The following is a 22802-nucleotide window of genomic DNA, read 5'->3' on the forward strand; positions in this document are numbered from 1 at the left end:
TCAAGTATTTAAGAAAGGAAAACCCCACAGTTCACTAACAGCTTTGAAACAGTTATTCTTGAGGGAGAACTCAGAGTTCTACATGCATTTACTTCTGGGGAGAGGAAAAAACCCCAAACCAAATCAAGAAACCTCCCCCCCCCCCCCCCTACCCCCAGGACTAAAAGGTTGTTCTAGTGGATGTGTTTTGAAAGGAAACCAACAGAGCTGACTATCTGAATCATTAAGATCCTCCCAGCACCTAACAAACACAAAACCGTCTTTCACGTAGCAAGTAACATCGGCAAGGAAAAATTAAGTACACCCTCAGGAGCTGAAGCTGAAAGAGCAAACGCTTAGCAGTATGTAGTGGTATCTTTTCGGTTAGAGGGGGCAGACCCTAACGCTTACTCCACCTTCACACAGCACCAACCCTACCGAGGTACAGGCGCAGGGCTGTTCAGCAGCCTAACAGGTGATTCGTGTGGGAAAACAATACAAACCTTTTTAAGAGCCCCCTAACACGCAAAAATAAGTAATGCAATTAATAGCCCTGATTAATAACACGATGTCCCTTACAAAGCGCATTTGTAGAGCTAAGCCGAGTCTGTGACTTTGGCCCATGAAGGCTCTGGTTTCACACCCGTTCAGTTTTCGGAGACCACCCTAGCGACTTCTGCTGCCCAACGACAGCTTGTCCCATTTCTGACCCCAAAGTGCATTTTCCAGGGCTCGGCTACAGAGCACTGCCACACGGTTTTGCTTTAAGAGACGACAGAGCAGATCTGACACCCTCACCTCCTAACTCCCACCGAGGCCCCTCAGCGAAGCCACCACCAGCAGCAGCCAAGCCTCCCCGCGGCGATGGAGGCGGCAACCTCCCTGTGAGGCGAGCTAAGGGCTGCTTCCCCTCAAGCCGAGGGCGTGGCTGCTCCGGCGGGGCGGGGTTTGCCGTCCCCTCTTCTTCCCGCCCTTAGTTCTAGCCTCCCGCCCCGCCATGGCGTCTGCGGCCCTGACCTTCGTCCGGAGGCTGTGTTGGCGGCCGCTCTGCGAAATAAGGTGAGCTCCGATCGCACCGTCTCAGCGGCAAGACTCTCCGCTGCCCTGCACCAGGGAGGGACCGTTCTGTGAGCTGCTGTCTCGCCGCTGTGCTCCCAGGGTGAGTGGCCGGCAGCAAGCCATGGGTGGCTTCCCAGCAGCCCTCACCTGCTCCTCTGGGGCTGCTCGGTGGGGCACCTCACGGAGTCGGGAGAACCGCCGGCGCTGGGCTGAGGTGCGAGTGCCCCGCTGCTGCGGGAGGGCCGGCCTTGCCGCAGGCCTGGGCAGTCCCATCTTTGTCACGCGGGAGCCCGGCGTGGAAACTCGGGGCTCTCCTGCCTTGTGTAGTATTGATGGACTGCGTTAGCCTTCATGCAGCCCATAGGGACCTGGTTAATGTGCAGAGTGCGACATTGCTCTCATCCTGAGCTGAGAGAGGTAAGTTTCTTGTTGAGCTGGGGGCGTTTCCAGCCATGCCAACCACCTTTTCAGTGTGTGAGTACACTGTTGGAGTGGGAAATACGGAATTAATGCCTTCCTGAGGCAGATGTTTAACCACCAAAGAAACTGTTGGTTAGGCTTAGGGATAAAGTATCTGAAACCATACTGAAATATGGGGTCAAACGTGTGCTGGAGCAGGTTGCCCAGAGAGGTGACTGCATCATCACTGGCAGTATTCAAGGATAGGTTGGATGGGACTTTGAGCAGCCTGGTCTAGAAGGAGGTGTTCCTGCCCATGGCAGGGGCTTGGACCCTAGGTTATATTTAAGGTCCTTTCTGACCCAAGCCATTCTATGATTCTGTGTTTTCTTGTTTGCCTTTTTTTGCCCCTCATCAGTCCCCAAAAAACAAGCTTAATTTCATATCTGGATAATTAAGGTTTCTTGTTAAGACTACTACAGCTTTCCAGATAGTCACATAATTTCTCCCGCGGTGTGTCTTTATCACATATTGCTCTTAAGCTGTTTCCAAATAAAGTGCTATGGGCACTAGTGTATGATGCAGCAGCTGCATGCCTTCAGTGTTAGGTAGGCTGTGGAAAGCCAAAAGGATGGCTTGACTTGCAAGTAGGTTTAGAATGGCAGGATTGACATTTTTGTTGAAAATGGTTAAACTGGAAATTCCACTGTAAAGTTGTTTATGTATGAATAAGAATTGCAAAGTGTGTTGATTTGTGGAATTTCCTCTCTCTATCAAAACCAGCTTAATATTTAAAGAGGAGTAAGCATTTGGTATGTTAAGTGTACTTGGTAAGCAAGTTCCTAAGCAAAATAGTGAAGCAGGTATCATCATACCAATAGATACTACCTGGGATACCCTGCTTGTTAACAACATGCATATTTGATTGTTTTAATGTATATTTTCATAAGAGAAATGCTTTTACTCCAGTACTTCCATTAAGCATGAGTGCATCTTGACCAGAAAACTGTGGTAATTTATGCATTAAATAGTAACATTTTTCTCACAAAGCTTTGTGAGAAATTATTTGAAATACGTACTTGAACATCTTAAGATACAGGGAGAAACCAAGAGAATATGAATTGTATGATCAGTGTGACTTCTGCCCTTATTTCAAAAAGAGAATGCTTTAGGCAAGTTTTCTACAGATAAATAATACTAATTTCATACAGCTAAGTTGTTACAGTGAGAGGAAGGGGAAGCAATTCTAAATTGGAGAACATGTAAAAGACTGACCTGCTGGACATCATTAGGCTAGTGGAGTCAGATGTATTTGAAACAGCAAGATTCTGTATGTGAAGTAAGGTCATAAAACTATATTACTAATGGGTAATGGGGAGGAAAAATTACACAAATAGAAGTGCATAATGAAAGAATGTTTCTTGCCTTCTCAGCAGCTTTTGTTTGTTGATTTTTGTTTTGCTTTTTTTTCCCTCCTCAGCAGGACATTCCTAGTCCTTTCAGACACTAAGTTGTGAGTTCTGCAGGCTCTTCTCACACATGTCAGTATCTCATCCTGCCTTGTTGCAATATGTAATTTTTCCAACTTTGAATTTGTCTGAGGAGGTGGAATGCTGACACAAATGGACGTTCAAAGAGTTTTACCAGGGCTGTAGCCATTTGACACTTTGCGTTCAGCTGCTTGAAGTGGGAGACCCACAACTCTACTGCTGTGAGGCCATATCTGTGTATAAGGCAAGTCAGATCACTGGGCACGGAATGTTTGCTGCTTGGAAAGCTGCATCCCATGGTATAATTGTTTCAGGGATTCCTTTGGGCTGGTTGTAGTATGATCCTAGCACTGAATGCTGATCAGTAGTTGGAAGGCATCTTGTGATTTCATCTAATCTAGAAAGGAATCTAATTTGCATGTGCCAGGACAGCTCTACAGCACAAACCAGGGGAATGGAATTGGCAACAGCTTAGACTTGTTCCAAGAGCACTCCTGATCAAAACCAAGACAGTAGCATAGTCACACCCTAACTTCCTCGTGTTTTCCTTGATATAGTTATCTCAGCAACTGTAAAGGAGGTCAGATCTTGACAAGAACAATTTGTCCATGAGCTGTTCTTTTATTTCTCAGCAGCTCTAAAGAGCCTTTTTCAGAGGAGCACTAATAAATGCTGGTCTTTGAAGTGGATTGAAAACCAGTTAATTTTCTGTTAAGCTGTTGGTTTGTCCTTGCTTATGTAGCCTTGTTGGTCTTTGCCTATACCTGGAATACTTCCTGTTTACAGTAAATCTATTTTTACTCCAGTGTCTACTCTTCAGCTTGGGAGGCAGCAGTCTTAAGGGTTTGAGTTTGCTTCCATCCTGGCTCTTGAATAGCATCCCAAATCTCTTCTTGGTTTCTCCTCATTGTCTCATGACAAATCTTCATGTTTACCGACTACCTGCATGGCAGGAACTCAAGTATTATTAAGTCCCAGAACAGTATGCAACAGTCCTTGCAGTTTCTGCAACCCTTTTCTGCTTGTGTCTGGGAATTAATGGAATCTGCTCCCTGAATTGCTTATCCTTTGCTTGGTAGTGCAGTTGCATTCGCTGGCCATTTTATCAAGGGCCCTTTGGTACATTGATGGCTAAAGCAGGACATTATAACCCTTCCATTTCCTCCTCTGCCTCCTGTTTGTCACTGAAGACCTTACAGCTCTTTTTTTTGCCTTCTCTCCCACTAAGCCAGTCAGGTGTAGGTCGTGGGAAAAGCCGGGGGGGTTCGTGGTGGTGGCAGAGCTGTCTTGCTGTGAAATGGTGCTTATTATGGACAAATGCCTCTGTTGAGGGTGGAGGAAGAGCTGAACTCTTGCAGCTGAGAGATTATTTTTGGCTTCCTTGAATGGCTGTGTTCTGGGGCCTCTGTCAGTGAGAAGAGGCTCAGTATTCCAGGTAATTCTGTAAAATACTTTGTTGCTGGTAAAGGTCTGTTGACTGCATCATGGAGTTTTGTTTGTTCATTTTTAATATGTGAGGAGGATGTAAACAGAGTCTTCCCCTGCTGCAGATATGCAATAAAGTTTCCTGCATTTGGGAATAATGGCAGATGTCAGCACACCCAGAGCGCGTGTAAGCCTTGTGGAAAACATCTTTAAGCCTACTATCATCCTGGAGATGACCAGTAAGTTTGGTGGTATCCTTTCTTCTGGCCTGTTTCTTTTTTCCAGGTTTGGCCATGAGAAGCTGATTGGCCTTAGAGGGAGTCTGCCTTGTAACCCTGTAGTGGAAAATGTTTATTCCTTTCTGTCAATCCTGTTCAGATAGCTGTAGTTTGGTACAGACATACAAATATTAGTGTCTTTGTTCTGATTTCTTAGGCTGGAAGGCACAAGACACTATTGCCTCTTCACTTCTCACCCACTTTCCTGCTGCCAGGTGCTATTTCTGTATTGCAGCAGCTGCTTTCCTTCTCTTTTCTACTGACTGTCAGTCCCAGTCCAATTCCCTTTTACAAGGAGGAGGATTGGATTTTTGTAGTATTGCTCTCACGTAACCTATCGGAATATATTCTTAAAAAATCTATTTGCTAACAGTACTTGTTATTCTGTGGGTTTGTACCAAAAGTTCTGGTGCTGGCAGTAGAAGTTACTTTATGCTTGAAACTTTTGCCCAGCTGTTAGAGCTTGCCTGAGTTGGGTATGATTTCTCTGCCAGTGTTAGTGTGGTATAGGCAGCAGGTGCCCTGCAGCCTCCTGAATATCTGCCCACCAACTTCCCCACCTTCTAGCAGTTGGGAAGGAACACCTCCTGGCATGTTGATGTAGGAAATGCATCCATGCATAGGGTTGTGTTTTATCCATAGTGCAAAACACATACCCTGATCCTACACTGTGGGGCCCTGTGGAATATGCTTTTTACTTCCTGTTGCTCTCTTTCATGTGTTTTGATTTCAGAGCCTCTTAAGTTATGCTTTTTTTGGTGCTGTGTCTGAGGTTGTACTAGCTTGCTTGCTCAGCTCTGTGCTCTTCTCTATCCGCCAGACATTTTTTTTTTTCTTGTGACAGATTTCTTTATCAGATCTGCTTGTCTTATGCTGGATCATGTAGGTCTTAAGTACTCTGCTCTCCTCCTCCTGCTTGAGGTAACTGGGCTTATATTTTCAAACCAGGCTTCTAGCTCTAGTTGATGCCTGTGAGCCAAGTTGTCTTGCACAACCTTTATCTGTGGACCACAGATCCTTGCTAGATCACCAGAAAAATCAGGCACAGTACATAACTGCTTTGATTTTAAACCTGGTTTTGTTTGGTTTTGCCCCCAAGCTTGGTCATTATTTCTTGGTGCAGATCAATACACAATTCAGAGATCTCATTGTATTTTCTTTATCTTTTAAGGAGCAATAATTTTTGTTAAAAGAAAAATTGCCTTCTTTCTTGAAACCTTGCTCAGTTTGACTTTTGCAGAATACTGGTAAAATCAGCTTCCCCTAACATTGTGATGGAAAGGTAACTTTCAGAGTATTTCTGAAGGGATCTTCATACCACCCATGAATTTCAAATTTCTGTTTTTTTTCTTTAAGGGTTGGGATTCTGAAACATAGCTGTTAAGAGTAAATTCATCCACTGTCTTTTGACTACTGACCCTAACTAGTTAATGGAAAATGAACAATTAAATCTCTTAATGGGAGGCTTTTTCTGCAAATACTGAGTTACTACATCTTGTTTACACATGCTGATTTACCAATATGGCTTAAAAGAGAAAACGTAGTGGTGAAATAATTGAGCAGTCGTCCAGAGAAGTGTCATAATAGACTTGTGTCCTTATTTAAACACAGTCTTAAACTGTTTTGAGCAGACATACATGCAGCAGTTAAAATCAACAAAACAAAATCCGGAGCAGCAAGCTCACTAACTGTATGAAACTGAGCTGAATTTGAGAGTTCACAGCTAATATCAAGCCAAAGTGTCTGGAAGTCTTGAAGATGGATTGGCTTGGAACACTGCTTTTTGTTGTTAATTTGCTTTGAAGCAGCTCTTCATTGAAGTTGGTGTGACCTTCTCAGTGTTGCCTGCTGAAGTCAGTGATCACTAGGTGCTTCTGCAGCAGCTTTGCTGCAGAGTTCAAAAGAATCTGATAATATGAATTCAAGTAAGGTGGTAGTTAACTATTCTTTTTGTTACTGAATTTTGGAGAGAATGGCTGTTCAAGTCTAGCAAAGTGGGCTCTCATGTAGCTCCCACTTGACATGAGCAACCAGTTTCTTTCTACCCTTATTTTTAAATGTAGTTATGAGTTTCTTGAGGAGAAAGAAAATACATTTTCAAATGTCTGGCTGTTTTTTAATTTAATATGGTGCTAGGAACTTTGAGCTCTTGCTGGGGTACATGGTACTGTCTTTGAATAGTACCATTCTAAGAAGCTACTTATTTCTCTCTTCCCTTGTACTTCTGTCCTTGTGCAAGTTATGTTCCGTCTTCAACTGTGATCTGGTGAAGAGAGCAAAACCGATATACCTCATTCTTGCATAGCAGTCTGCAAGAAGTTGGTTTATTTCTAGCAATGTTTTTGGGACATTGCATGTATAAAGAAATTAAAAATATTTGAATAACAGGAAATCAGAACTCGGTGCAAAACATGCCATATATGTTACTGAGATCCCCCTGAGCCTGTTCTTCTGTAAGCTGAACAGCCCCAGCTCAGTCTTTCTTCATACACAAGTCCTTTAATCACCTTTGTGGCCCTCACTGAACTCTTCCCAGAATGTCCATGTCTCTCTTGCACTGGGAAGCTCGGGATTGAATGGAGTAACCCAGGTGTGGTGTCACCAGTGCTGAGTAGAGGGGATTCCATTCTTAAGTTGGAATAAAAATGATTTCTTTAATATTAGATTAATTGTATTCTGTGGATTCTTAGCTGACTCTAGCAGTACAAATAAGTGGCTACTGTTGCCAGTCTTGCATGTGTGCAAGTACTTTAACTCTAAATGCAAATTACCATCAGGTTTGTGTCATGTAAATTTGCTCAGGTTTTCACAGGACATCTGTAGGTTTGTCTGGTGGTGGGTGCTGGAAATAGTGCCAAAACAACCAAGTGTGTTACTTTGCGTTTAGACCTTGTTTGTTGAATTCTAAATTATCTGAATTCTGGATTGGGACAGGATAAGCCATTGACAAATACTGCTTTGTTATTGTCATACAGCTTGTTCGGTGTTCTTCGTATCCATACCCTTTGTATCCATGTCTCATGGATTCTGGAGTGAAAGTATACTTCACACAAATTGTTTGTCTCCTTTCACTGGTTCAGCTGAACTGGCAGGGGTGTCAGTGGTTTTCTAGTTGTTATGGTTAAAGCCCAGCTGGTAACTCGGAACCATGCAGCTGCTCTCTCATTCCCCCCCTTCACCCCCTCCCGCCCCCCTCCCAGAGGGATGGGGAGGAGAATCAAAAGAATGTAACTCCCATGGGTTGAGATAAGAACAGTCCAGTAACCACGGTATAGCACAAACCACTACTGCTACCACCAATAATAAGAATGCTAGGAGAAATAACAAAGGGAGAGAATATAGAACTAAAAGGGGAAAAGGAAAAGAAAACAATAAACACGAGTGATGCACAATACAATTGCTCACCACCTGCTTGACCAATACCCAGCCCAACCAGAGCAGCGATCTGGGCCTTCTGGGTAGGGTAACTGTCCCCAGTTTATATACTGGGCATGATGGAACACCCTTTTGGCTAGTTTGGGTTAGGTGTCCTGTCTCTGCTTCCTCCTGGCTTCCCGTGCCCCTCCTCACTGGTAGAGAATGAGGGACTGAGAAGTCCTTGATCAGAGTAAATATTACTTAGCGACAACTAAAAACATTGGTATTATCAGTGTTGTTTTCAGACTAAAGTCAAAAACACAGCACTGTACCAGCTACTAAGAAGGAGAAAAGTAACTGCTGCAGCTGAACCCAGAACACTCCAGCAGCTGGTTGTGTCCTTGTCGTAAACCTGCCTACTTGTCCAAAAGCCATTAACATCGATGTGTGTACTACTTTGCTGTCCATACAGTCAACAAGATTTGTCTTCAGAAGCAAAATAAAAGTAGCCTTTACCTTTCTCCATTAGCAACAAAGTTATTTTGGGTGTTTGTTCATGACTGTTTTGTTAGAGTCACCTTGGATAAGAATGCATAAAAAACCTATTTGAGTTTGCTGCCCTCCAAATACTACAGTAAATTTTTAGTGATTCCTGGCAAGTGTCATGTATGAGTATCACAGCTCTACATTTTTCTGCTAAAATTCATGGTTATAACTTCAAATGTGTTTGAGAGGATGTCTATGAATCTTCCTGCTTGCAGAGATATTTTACATGGACTGAGGATGTACAGGAAGTTGTCACACTATAGTTATTCACCATGTCCAGATAAGTCTGCTTGAAAGAGAGCACTTGCGAAGGTTTTGGGAAACAATGCCATTTTCCCTCCTAGCAGCTGTGATGAGAGAATATTAACTGTGACTGTATAGAGCATAAAGAGCAGACTGATTTAGAGCTCTGAATGATAATCTAGATCTTTGATTCTTAGCTATTCTTTGATATTGGAAAAAGTCTTAAGCACAGCTGAGCCACTTACACTAAACAACAGAGATTCAGCACTTCAGTTTGCCAACAGACACATCATTACCCTGTAGTTCTTATATGTCAAAACAGCGTAGGAGTGTAAAATAGTAAAAGCTGATAAGGATTTATATCCCAAACTTGCGTTTAGAAGAACTATTGAAATGTTCTAATGTAAAGGAGAAAGTAATTTGACATTCATTTTTGTTTCTGTTTATGAAAGCAGCAGTAAGTAAATTGGTTGCACTCATCTTTTCTGCTAGCTAGAGATACTGGAAATACCAGAACACTAGAAGCATTGCTAATACCTGACAGCAATATGTTGTAGTTAGTGTGGAGTAACTAAATTATAATGGAGGATCACCAGGGGCTGTGCTGGTAGAATGAGAGGGGTAGTTGTTTCCTTACGGGTATTCTTGTTTGGGGGTTTTTGTTTGTTTTCTTGGTGTTTAGGAAAATTTTGTACTGAGTCATCAACACCTCCATGTTATCACCATGATTAATGAAACTTTTTATTTCCCCACGTGAAACAGATGCATTGATTTTTGGAGAATAACTCTGGTGCTGATGAGACTTTCTTAGGTATGAAGACAGGCTGAGAAAGTTGGGGCTGTTCAGCCCGGAGAAGAGAAGGCTGCGTGGAGACCTCATAGCAGCCTTCCAGTATCTGAAGGGGGGCTATAGGGGTGCTGGGGGTGGACTAGTCATTAGGGACTGTAGTGATAGGACAAGGGGTAATGGATTAAGACTTAAATGGGGAAGTTTAGATTGGATATAAGGGAGAAATTCTTTCCTGTTAGGGTGGTGAGGCACTGGAATAGGCTTCCCACGGAAGTTGTGAATGCTCCATCCCTGGCAGTGTTCAAGGCCAGGTTGGACAGAACCTTGGGTGGCATGGTTTAGTGTGAGGTGTCCCTGCCTATGGCAGAGGGGTTGGAACTAGGTGATCTTAAGGTCCTTTCCAACCCTAACTATTCTATGATTCTACTGTTTTTTGGTCTAACAGGTGAGGCACTTGTTTGAATAGGTCTCTGCAGTAGCCAAGTCAAGAGTAGCCTCGCTTTATCAAACAGATGTGTGCACCGGTTCTTGCTGCATGAAGAAATAAAATCACTCTGGCTGCTAAGTTGGTGTTAATCTAATGCTAGCCTGCTGCAACCTACTGACTTGGATTGCTATTCAGCTGATGCCACAGAGCATGATAGTAAGTGATAGCAAAGCAGAGCTTAACAGAGTGAGCCTGTGAACTTGTGAAGTACAGACTGCTTTGCATGCAAGTTAGTTGACTTGTTGGTTGGAAGCTCTCAAAGTTACTGTCATGAAAACTTTGGGGTTTGGGTTTTAACTCAAAGGAGCAACTCAATTATTTTAACTGTGTTTTCATCTTTTGTCAGTGTTAGATATTAGAAAACATATCAGTTACAGAAATTTGAACAGACAAAAATTGGTAGGGGTAGTCTCTGCTTATCCATCTTCTGAATGAAGATTAATTTCATCTGCCTGTGTTCTGAATTAGTTTAGCTTTAATAAATAGCAGAGGATCTTGAATGAGGTGCATACAAATGAGGTGAAAGTAGAAGTTTTCACAGGAGAGAGTAGTGGAAGCAGGTGCAGGCTTTTTCAGGATGACAGAGGTTACAAAGGAAGATGTTCATGTTGTCAGATACTGTTACTCCACATTTCCCAGTATAAGAGAAGAAACTTGAAAGGACAGGACTAGAAATTAATAGCTGAAGTAATTTGACTTCATTAGTGTAAAAATTGTCAAGCTGAGGCTTCTGTAGTAAGTCATTATCACTACATACTACCCAACTCCTGTTTGTAAGTTGTACTAACTTTGTTACAAGGATACTGCTTCCACCTAGAAGTCTGACAAGATATCGTAACAGACTTCATAGTCGTTTGATAGACATCCATGATAACCAACATAATTCTGCAGGGAGAGAAAAAGATGACCACAACAAAACACTAAAACCAAACAAAAATGAAACAACCTGAAAAGAGTATATGATAAGAAATAGTGTGTTTAGTCAAATCTTCTTTGGAAGAAGCCTGTAACAGGATAGCATAAAGAGAGAGGGTTGCTTGGCTTTTACAACCAGAAGGCCTCCCTCACAGAATCTCTGTATTAATTAGTCATCCACCCTTCACATACCACTCCTTTTTTGTCTAACACCAGTGGAGGAGTGGTTGCTCCAAAAATGCCACAGTTGCTCAGTTTGCTTTAGCACTGCCAGGTGTCTCTTCCCAGCTCAGCTCTAGGTAGCTTGTGCAGATAGGAAGACTGAGAGGTATGACAGAAGTTTGACATTAGGCCTTTCCACCTTCAGCTGAGTGGGGGAAGCTCTTATTGCTGTGTAAGTGCTTGGGCTATGTGAAAATATATCAATCCTTTATGTTACATTATTGTGTAGGTAAATAGCTGTTTGGTTTCAGTAGCATATCACCAATGGCATGAAGAATGATGACTTGGGCAACCTGCAGATTAAAACTTCTAATGGTTTTTATGTTAACAGCGCAGACAGTAGCTTCTTCTGGCTCATCAAAATACAGTGAAGTACAGATTTATTGCATGCAGAAAATACTGCAAGTGAATATGAAAAATTGTAATGTTATTTCTAAGTTACAGAGAAAGCTATGATGTAGTGTTACTGCTAATGCTTTGGTCATTGTTATTTGGTTATCAATCTTTTTCCTTTTAATGTTATTTTTAAAGATTCTGATATAAAGTATTGGGGGAGGGGGAAGGAAATAAGAGCAGTCAGAGTGTCAGCTTGAATTTCGTTTTCTAGATGGTCCACTTACTTTCTCATGTTTACAGTTTAAATACTGGTTTCAGTTCCCCTCACATGCTTCATTTCCTAACAGCTGCCACAATTGCAAAGGTAGCAACCTTTCCCACCAGCTCTGTTCCTACATCCCTTGCTGTAGCTGAACTATTGATCAGTGGTTGCTATTCCTTCTCCAGATCCCTTTCTTCTCTGGGGAGAAAAATCAGTGTAATTTTGAGGGAGAATCAAGATGGGAGAAGTGCTACTGAAAGCTGGGGTGGTCTGAAGCCTGAGACTCTGCTTGGAGCGAGAATACTCCATGGCCAGGTGCCAGTAGGCATGGACTACCCTGTCACCTTGTTAGGGAAGGCTCATGGTTCCTCCACTATGGATGTGTGTGGCCCAGCATAAGGAGGACAGTGAGCAAGGAGGTTTCATTTGGTTTCACCCTGGCTTTACTTGGCAGCAGCCTTTCAGAGCAGCAGTTGCTGGTGCCAGAGCAGACCAGATGAAGTGCTCTGAGTAAGTTTCAGGCTCCTGAGCCCTGTAGAACAGCTGAAGCTCTGGCTGGTTCCTTGGAAATAGTAATGGGCTGGGCAATATATGTTGTCTTCTCTTAGCAGAGACTCTTGAGAGGCACATAATCAGAAGCTTGTTTTAGGTTATAACCAAACATTTGGCACCTTGAGGTTTGTGGGCATTGATTGCTTCGTATCCTATCTTAAAATAAAAAAAAATAAAAAAAACCCAAAACACTTCAGCAGCAGCAAACCAGGATTTTCTTAAATTTTCTCTTAAGATGGAACATGAGCAGAAGAAAAATTGCCACTTTATAATTATCTCATACCAGGTGTGTGTGAAGTGGCAAGAGGCAGTTACTGTGCTGCTCACTGTTCCCCATAAGGAATGTGTGGAAAGAGCAGCAAAAAAGATCACAGCACCTAGTGGTAGTTATCGTGGCAAAGAAGAGATGTCATATGCGTTATCTGAAGTATTACACTGAATGTACAAAAGATACATCATCTATTAAGCATGTGTTCCAAGATCCATCGAGTGGCAGTTTAATGTACTGCTGGCTTCTGTCTGACAACACTTCCTGTTCTTTTTCTTCCTTGTCTCTAAAGCTGGTTACAGTAATGTGAAAGGAGCATTTTCCAGCTCTGTCTGGAGTTTTAAACCCACATGTTTCTAGCACCACCCGCTGCTTTTAATCCTAATGCATTTTTTAACTGCTTCTGTCTGTGCTTTATTTCCCCAGGATCTACTAATGTTTTAAAGAAAACCATTTATTTAAGTAAATGAAAGATGGATTTCAGGTATATCCATCCCTTTCTTTTGCTGAGCATGTCTGATATTTTCTGTGCTGAGATCTTCTGGCTTCTGTGTATTCTTAATGAAGAAACTGCTAAGTTGCTTTAGAAGTTGGAAAGTGAGCAGCCATCTTTTTATGGAAATTTGGTATTTTTAAGTCCATAAAGTCCTTATACAAGCGACAGAACTACACAGTAATGAAAGGTCCTGTCTTTACCAAATTTTGTAGTCTTTGCTAATATGATCAGTGAGAAGCTACTTTCAGTGTAATTGACTTTTCAAATCTTACTTATATGTTTGAATGTTTATCAGTATAAGAGGTGTTTATGTGAAGAGGGCCAACAGTGGGCTTGCAAGATAACGGCAACAAATTATACCTGTAGTGCTACAACAGCCTTTCTTGCCCTGTAGTCTTCAGGATTCTGGCATGGCATCACTGTGCAGTCCCAGAGATGGCAGTGCTGTTGTGTGTGCTGACATGTAGCAGTGAGTTACGTCCTCACTCTGTGGTCTACTTCGGGTAAAGGAGTTCCTACCTGATACTCATATATACCTCTGAGGAATGCCTAAGATGAACAAAATGTGAAATAGCTTTATGTTCCCTTTGCATTTTCATCCTTAATAAATAATAACAGTCAGCTTAGCCTTAGCATGTTGGCAACTGGTGATCATCACTGCGTAGTAAATGTCCTCTAGAGATCAGAAAGCAGATGGCAAGGAGTGAATCATTGCTATCCTATAGAGAATTAAGCTGCAAGCAGCAAGTGAAAGCGAAAGAGGTTTTTTCTTGTAACCAGGCTTCAATAAGCAGCTAAGTTGCACAATCTCCTATCACAAATCAGGAGGTAAGGAGGAAAAGAAGAATCAAAGATGGAATGTTAAAAGTGGATAGATAGCTACAAAATATTTGGGTGAAGTAAGTTAAGAATTAAAACTGGATATGACCAAACAGCAAAGCAAAGTTGCTCTGAGACTGGACTTACTGAAAGATCGTTCCACTTGCCCCCAATCAGACTTTTTATTCAGCTAATTGTTTTCTGTTCCTCTTCTTAGTTGTTCACTTTGCGTTAATAAGGAAGAGTACTTGTGACTAGCTAAATGCTAAAACCCCTTAACTGTAGGAAATGTGTGTACATACCTTCAGACTGCCTGATATGCTATTCCCCTCTCCCCAGCTGCCCATCCTCAACTCTTGTTAATTTATGGTCACTATGAAATCTTGTATAAAAAAGATTCTTAAAGCCTATTTATAATATTGACCATAGCCAAGCGGGAGTGAATTCTTGATTGTCAAACATGGTGTAACCCCAAATCTCCCTTTTAAGCATTGAATCCACTTCAGTATAGTCACTGCCTAGACTGGCAAATAAAACTGTACCTGATACACAGATAATCTTGGGAACAGCAGCATTCAAATAAACCCAAAGATGGCTAGCAAAATTGGAGGGAGAAACCCAACCAAACCCAAAAGAAGTCTCCACAGAGACCTTATTGCTGTGTTTCAGTTCTTAAAATGGGCCTATAAGGAAGCTGAGGAGAGACTTTTTAGCAGGGTCTGTTGGATGAGGGGCAATGGTTTTAAATTAAAAGAGGGGAGATTCAGGCTGGACATGAAGAAAAAAAATTCTTTACAATGAGCATGGTAAAATACTGGCACAGGTTGCCTTGAGAGGTGGTGAATGCACCATACCTGGAGATATTCAAGGCCAGGCTGGATGGGGCTCTGAGCAACCTGCTCTGGTTGAAGATGTCCCCGCTCATTTCAGGGGGGTTAGACTAGATGGCCATTGAAGGTCCCTTCCAATCCAAACTGTTCTATGATTCTTGCACTCTCGCTTTCTTCTTCCTGTAAATGTGACTTTAAGAACATGTTTGAAGATAGGATCTGAAAGTAACCACTATGTTCTGTGACTCCAGGATAGACAAATCAAAGAAACTCAGTGTTAAAAAAAAACTTGAGTCTGTAACTATTTAGGTACATTTTCTTCCTGTCCAAGGTATTTTTTTGCTGCTGGAGATGAAGTCCACAAGTTTGGCCTCCCAGATGGTTAAGGGATAAACTTGTTAAACTCTGACACAGTTTTCTGAACACATCAGTTTGAATGTTAGTGAAACTGGCAGCTGGTTAATGGTGTTTGTCTGGATGCATTTCTTGTTAATAAAGGCCTACAGCTGCTCAATTTAAGTAAAAAGACTTTCTGTTCCTATAGCCCTTTTTGAGAGCCTATTCCATTTTGTATTGTTCAGATAGTTTTTACTAGCATAAGTTTTTGAAGGAGAATCTGGAATTGGTTCTATATGAAAGAATTTTTGTGTATAACAGAAAATATTCTTTCCATGTCTGTCATTCAAACACAGTAGCCCCATGATACCAGGAACTTGGGTTTTATTAACACAGAAGATCTGTAATAGGACTTAAAACCAATAGATGTTACAAATACTTTTTTTACAAGACAACTAAAACCTTCTATCTGTATGAAATGTAAGAGTAATCAAATTAATTGGGCACAGTTGGCATTCTTCACACTATCTGCCTGCAACTTTTAGGCTTGCAACAGAAAATAAGTTTTATTTAAGAAGAGCAATGAAGTTATTTTTGAAAACAAGCAGTAGAATTTCTCTAAAATTTGCATTATGTGTGTAAAAAAAAAAGTAAAATTTTAATGCTAAGTATGACTTTTAAATGATGGCTCTGTAACTGAGTTGTTCACGAATTAATGATTAAGGATTCTATCAGTCTGCATTTGAGATAATCATTAATTTTTCAAATCTGACTGATTATGAAATCTATCATATATGATGTTCTAACATGACAACTGTGCCTGTAATTTAGAATGAGGAAAGCTGGAGGAGGGTTTGTGTTTGGTTTTTTTTATGGAATTTTTTTATGTAAACTGCTAACATTTTAAAAATAGTAAAAATGCTTAACCTGTGTTGCAATTTAGGAAAAAAGAGTTGAGACAACATACTTTTTTCCTGTTGAAACAAGCCAAAGTTATCAGACTTTTTGGCTTTTGATTCCAAACTGTTGAAGTAAACTTGCTTTTACAAGTTGGGTTTTTTGTTTTTTTTTTGTTTTTTTTTTTTCTGCAATTACCTTTTTTTTTTCCTAGTGGAAAGCTGTTCTCCCAGAATATTTTACCACTTTTCCCACTCCCCCTCCTGCCAAAGTGTTTGCAGGCTGTTTCACAGCCAGTCTTTTACCAAAGTACATTTTGAAATTAGTGTCCACTTATGCTGCCCTGATTGGAGAATGGGGCTTTCAGATTGAAGTGGCTTGAGATAGAAGATCACGACTTGAAAAGCAGGCTGTATATACTCAGGTTAATTCATAGACATATAAAGCTGTTTTTTAGGTTGGAAAAAACCTTTAAGATCTTAAGGTCCAACCATTAACCTAACATTGCCAAGTCTACCTCTAAACCATGTCCCTAAGCACTACATCTACAGGTCTTTTAAATACCTCTAGGGGTGGTGACTCCACCATTTCCCTAGGCAGCCTGTTCCAGTGCTTGGCAAGAAGAAATTATTCCTAATATCCGATCTAAATCTCCCCTAGTGCAACATGAGGCCCTTTCCTCCTGTCCTATCAGTTGTTACCTGGGAGAAGAGGCCAATACCCACCTCCTTACAACCTCCTTTCAGGTAGTTGTAGAGAGCAATAAGGACCCCCCTGAGCCTCCATTTCGTCAGACCAGACAACCCCACTTCCCTCAACTGCTCCTTCTCAGACGTGTGCTCCAGACCCTTCACCAGCTTCATGCTCTTTTCTGGACCCGCTCCAGCACCTCACTGTCTTTCTTGTAGTGGGAGGCATAAAACTGAACACAGTATTGAAGGTGTGACCTCACCAGTGCCAAGTACAGGGGGATGAGATTTAAACAATCAATAAAAATATTCTGTTTGTTATTTGGTTGTCATAGTTATACCCTGTAGTGCTCTGATTTATTCCAGAAACAGTAAAAGGTTAGTTTACCACTAGTACCATTTAGTGGTCTAAATATGATCATTTGGTATATTACTGCATAGTTTCTTTGTCATCTAGCAATGTTAAATCTAGCACTTTATATACTAGGCAGAGAGCATCATGTTCTCCAAGGTCAATTATGTGGCAGCTAAATCAAACTTCTAAAGCAACTTCTGTATGACTTTTAGTATCTTGCTGCTTGTTGCTGTTTTGATCAGTGTGGGTACAAATACTATGTTTTAAATTTACTTTAAACATGTTAAAAAGCAGCGTGTTCATTTCTCCTCTAGTCTTACACAAAAACTAAGCAATGGGTTTTTTCATGCCACTTACTAACAGGCGAACACAAGCTGTTTGCATTCCAACGGTTCACCTGCACATGACTGCAGCCGCCATGCAAGTCAGCCAGAAAGACTTTGAAAAGGCTCAAGAACAACTGAAGCTTTTGAAAAAGGATCCTGGGAATGAAACTAAGTTGAAGCTATATGCTTTGTTTAAACAGGTAGGCTTGTTTTGTTTTGTTTTGGAAGGAGCATTTGTAATACGAAAACATGGACCTGTGAAATATTTGCTTAAAATAAGGGTTGTTCAAATGTATTGTGCCTTAACAAGTTCTCCATTTCAGGTGCTCAAATTCTGTTCTTGAAATGCCAGCCCCTCAAACTCTGCCTAAATTCTGAGGGAAACCAAACCTGTTTTATAAATCATGCTTTGAATAGAAACCTTTATTCAAAGAAATAGAACCAAATTGCATCCATTGTGTGATGCTTTCCAAATAGCATATATTGACACACCTCTGGAAAGATGCCTTGTGCTTCCTCTTAAATCTGTTGTATCTACAGTCAGTCAGCTGGGCCTGTAATATAAGGGTGTTGACATCTACAGGTTGATTTCTGGGTGGTTTGGTTGTTTTCTTTTTGTGTGGTCATTGTAGGGGTGTGGTGGTTTTTTTTGTCTCCTTTGGTTGGTTGGTTTTAAACCTGGAGGAACTGTACCTCCACACTTTGAGTGAACGTTATTGTTGCCTACAGAAAGGAAGACCTTTGTAGAAACAGCCACAAGTCCTTAGTGGGGTTTGTACTGGTATTTGGGGAAGTAATTGTGGGTCAAGATTGGCTGTGGGGTCAGTACAGGCTGTTGCTTGTTATACTGAAGAAGGCAATCAATTGCTCCTTGAAATAAAAACTTAAACAGCTGACTGTTCCAGGTAGTTTTATTAGTTAGTGATAATGAGGTCATAAATGTATGCTTTCTTTTCTGCCTCCTACTTGAAATATTTCTCTCCAGTGGTGTGCTTTCCAGGAAAACTGATCATAGAATACTTGAGGATAGCTCAGACTCTTGCAGTTTAACTGGTCTACTACTCTGGCTCATAATAGGACCAACTTTGAAGTAAGATCCAACTTAATAGATCCTATGCAATGTTTTCTTTGTTCACACAGGTTGCAAGTCTTTAACTTTCTTTTTAAGTAGGAAACTTCCACTATTTTTGAGATAGGAGAGCTTAACATGCGTGGGTGTTTTGGCATCTCATATTGGTTAGGTTCTGAAAGCCCAGCACCAGGTGTCAGGGAATAGCAGACGCTGAAAACTTCATGCTATGTGAACTGTCTGAATATTGCCCAAACCTGAGGTATGCCTTCTGTATCAGAGATGAATTTATGTATCCTGACCAGTCATCAGCTTTTCTACCAAGGCATCTGAACTTTAATCAAAGGTTTAAAGTTGTTTCACTCTCTTTTCAGGCTACTGAAGGTCCCTGCAATGCTCCAAAACCAGGTATGCTGGACTTTGTCAAGAAAGCCAAGTGGGATGCATGGAATTCTCTTGGCAATTTGTCTCAGGTGATAATACCTATCATTTCACTTAGATGCTTTCTAGATTACCTTTAAGTGCCTGGTCTATAAGTGAATGCCTGATGTCTAAACATACTGCATGGTGCTTCAGTAGCTCTGCTTTAGATGCCAAAATATTTTGCACTGTATTCTACAGTCATTTCACTGCTTCAATTTTTAGGAGGTTTTTCTACTGTGTAAGCCTAGTTCTATATTACTGTCAGCTTCCGTCAGTGTAAGAGATCTTATGTGTGTGGTGACTTCCAGTAAAAAGGTTGTTTTTCACCTTGTGTTCTATTCTGCTGTTCTCTTTAAGAAAGATGGATTGAGATTCTCAGTTCTTACAACAAAGGACAAATCTGTGAATACAGCATATTGATAACTTCGCCATTTTAAAATGCTGGTCTTTTATGCCTCTGAAAGACTAGGGAAAAATGGAATATTGAGAGCCTCTCTTCATTCTTTCTCAGTGTATCTTGACATCTTTAATACCTTTCATAACCTTTAGAGAAGTCTACTTTAAATGAAGCAAGCAGGAAGAATAAAGATACAAAGTTGCATAAGTGTTCTTTTCTTCGTGCAGACTGTGGTAGAGTCTGACATTATATATAGCTACCACAGTTTCTTCTGCTACTCTTAAGTGAAGAAAGCATAAGCTTTACAAACCAGCTGTGTTACTGCTGCATTAGGCCTGCTGTTCAGGAGTAGTTTCTGAGATCAGTAAAAGGTATTACTTAATCACGAGGGGGTTTTGCTTTCTTTTTCTTTTAAAAGAAAACATGCTTGCTTCATTTCAGTAACATAGTCTTTTGCTACTTTATGGTTTCTAGGGTATGTTTTATGTTGTTTGGTTGGGGTTTTTCTTGAGATGGCTTTGCAGTTTTTAGGAGTAGCCAAGAAATAGTTACAGAAAAGAATCTCCTCTTGGAAATTATAGTGGAGAAGGAATAGACAATTTCACTTGCTACAGATCATGAATTATAGAGTTGATTGAAGTATATTATTCTTTCAAGAAAATAGGTTGTAACAACCAAGAACTTAAAATTCAAAATTCTTTTAAATTGCTTCTTACTGTAGAAGTACAGAGGCAGGATTCTTCAGGCTTTTGCATGTTGTGTTTGGGCTAAATGAAAGCTACTGTCTTCAAATGCAGTAGACCCATTTCAGCAGTCCTGTTTTCAGCGGCATGTGTTCTAAAATAAAAACTTTCATTTTGTTGGAGAGATGACCAACTGCAAAGTAGAAACAAAGGACCCATGGAAATGTGTAAATGCTGGGAATATGATAAAGATCTCTCTGATAATCTCAGCTGTGGATGGGGGCACTTCTCCAATAAAATAAATGTCATCCTCTTGGCATGTGTACTTTTATTTTGCAGATCCATGGCTGCTGCTTTCCAGATAACTTTAAGCATGATCTGTAGTGTTTAAACACAGCATCTTCCCCTTCTCTCCCTAATTAGAATGCTTTCTAACTGAGTTTTGCTTGTTTTTTTGTCCTGAAGCACAGTGTCACTTCCCACCCACCCCTGTCCCTGACTCCCCAGGTACCCATTTTATGAATAGTATAACAAACATGTCTCCATTTCAGCTTTTGATGATCTCGTGTGGGGTTTTTTTGTCATCCCTCTCCCCCTCTCCTTTTCTTGTCTTACAGGATGATGCCAGACAGAAATATGCTGAACTTGTCGCAAGTCTGGTCTCTGCAGAACCTGCTGCACAGAAGGAAGAAGTTTCCCCAGAAGAGGGCAGGCATGATGGCTATGAAACAATAATAGTTACCACCAAAAATAAGATCACAAAGATAATGTTTAACCGACCTGATAGGAAAAATGCCATCAACCATATGGTAAAGAAATTAACTTGGGAGGACTAATATTTTTTTTCTTTACTGGGTAAATGACTTAAGTGTTTAAAGAATCAGTACTACAGGTTTAGCAGAGCTGACTGAAGCATGGTGGTCTGAATTTTGAGGGCTTAGTATCTTGACTCCGATGATAACCTAAGGAATAAATATCCAGTATATAATGAAACCATTCAGCTAAAATTTTACAGATTGGGATTTTCTGTGTCTTTTGGTTTCTTTCAAACTTAATATAGGATTACAGTCTGCACTAAATTAAAATGGCAAACTGCAGGAAGATTAGCCTGTTTTGTGGATACAAGATTGGACTGTACTTTGATTTTTATTTTTATTTTTTCTCTTATACAGATGTACAGAGAAATTATCAAAGCACTTCAAGAAGCTGGAAAAGATGATTCTACCATAGCAGTTATTACTGGTATGACACTTCACATTCCTCTCTTGGTTTTGTTTTATATTGTGCCAAAGTACAGTACTAACATGAACTATCTACCTGTATTTAGACTAAGATAGAATTATTTGAGGAAGTTCTTTCCTCTAATATAGACCTAAGATTTTTCCAAAGTACTTGGGCAATATTCTTTCAAGGTGGTATTTCAAATTCTTTAGCAAGCTTGATGTTATAGCAAAACCTTTGAGATGTAGAAGATAGACATGGAATACTCCTGAAGGGCTTTATTACTTTGTGTAGCTGAAATACCTGCTCCACAGCATCTTCATTACTGTTTTTAGAGTTAATTGGTATGGGTTTAGTCAACTCTATCTCATCCTGTGATACATTGGAACATACTAAAATCAAGTCCCTCAAGTCCTGCACTGGCATGGCAAGCAGAGTTTACACTGCATGTTTACCTGTGATCATTGGAAAAAAAAGGTGGTTTGACTTCTGTGGCTGCCATGGAAAAGGGTTGGTCAGGCAAGTTACAACCTGGCCCAGCCACATACATTGCAATCACCAGATGTGTGCAGCTAGATGACTGCTCAACAGGGTGAAATGGAAGCCCAAACTCAGCTGTCTGTGACATTTAGCTGCTCTAGGGACATATCATTGGGATTCTCTAGAGGACAGTTTGTTCCATCTCTGATGCTGACTATGGCAAGGGCAGGTGGGAGGGACAGAAAGGCTGAGGGCATGCACTGCCTATCTGGCACATCCTCTTTGCAGATAGGTGTGCATTTAAGAAATTAGCCAAAGCTTGAGCTTTGGCTGGCAGCTAAGTAGTGTAAGTAAGCTAAGTAAGCAAGGTGAATTTGTGCTTAAGCCTGTTTATTCATTACTTCTGAGGTAATTGCATACATAGTCTTCTCCGTGGTTGTCTTTCCTTAGAACACAAGGTGTGAGTTTGCTCAATTTCCTTTCAGGAGCAGTAACTAGGCACAACAGTCCTTACAAAATGAGAAGGGTGGTCGACACAACTGGAATGTTTAACACATGTATAGCTAGGACTAAATAGCAAACACCTCTGCACAAGCCTTTCAGTTCTGTTTTACGTAGTAAGATCACTGCATAAAGTAGTGGATGTGCTAACCTGTGCAAGGTCCTGTCCTGTGAATGTCCTCATGGAACATACAATGATTTACACGAATCATGCAGTCTAGCTTTTAAATACTCCTTGTTTTTTTGATGGTGCCTCAAACTGACATATACATTCACTAACAGGCTATCTGCTTCTTTCTGAAGAATCTACCTTTCAGTATAATAATATCAATTCTATGCTGTCAGTCTTATCCTTAGAATGACCTTAATTGGTCATAAACCCCATGAATCTTCTGCCACATATTAAATAGGTCATTTTGTGTAATTTTGATACCTTCATCAGTTTGAAGAGGGATGAAAGGAGATGCTTAAAGTTACATTTCCATCTTCCTGTTTAAAAAACCCCACTAGTTTCTCGCATCTTACTGCATGAATGATCGTGAATTGACAGAAAAAAATCTCTGAACCGGTATGCAGGGAAAGAAAATATTTTCACTCGGACAATGTTACAGAAAAAAGAAATTCCCTCCCCCCTCTCAAATATTTCAGATTTAATATTCTTTGGCTCTCTAC

The 22802-nt window shown here is 40.8% G+C and overlaps 1 protein-coding gene across 4 annotated transcripts in view; it reads left to right on the top strand.

The window, feature by feature from the left end:
• The first annotated feature begins 943 nt into the window (after positions 1 to 943).
• ECI2 (enoyl-CoA delta isomerase 2) overlaps positions 944 to 22802 on the top strand; it is a 29603-nt gene continuing 7744 nt past the window's right edge. The window contains exons 1-6 of one of the 4 annotated variants that reach the window (XM_057399325.1): positions 956 to 1138; positions 13035 to 13092; positions 17394 to 17556; positions 18800 to 18898; positions 20546 to 20737; positions 21101 to 21170. In XM_057399325.1, the coding sequence (XP_057255308.1) occupies positions 13082 to 13092; positions 17394 to 17556; positions 18800 to 18898; positions 20546 to 20737; positions 21101 to 21170 (535 nt within the window). In that variant the 5' untranslated portion in view covers positions 956 to 1138; positions 13035 to 13081. Of the gene's footprint in view, positions 1139 to 13034; positions 13093 to 17393; positions 17557 to 18799; positions 18899 to 20545; positions 20738 to 21100; positions 21171 to 22802 lie in introns of all 4 variants that reach the window. The other 3 variants (XM_057399326.1, XM_057399324.1, XM_057399327.1) reach the window with 3 other exon arrangements.

This window comes from Pezoporus wallicus, unplaced genomic scaffold, assembly GCF_028554395.1.
Source record: "Pezoporus wallicus isolate ANWC-B61680 ecotype Strahan unplaced genomic scaffold, APGP_CSIRO_Pwel_v1 contig_818, whole genome shotgun sequence".
Lineage (NCBI taxonomy): Eukaryota > Metazoa > Chordata > Aves > Psittaciformes > Psittacidae > Pezoporus > Pezoporus wallicus.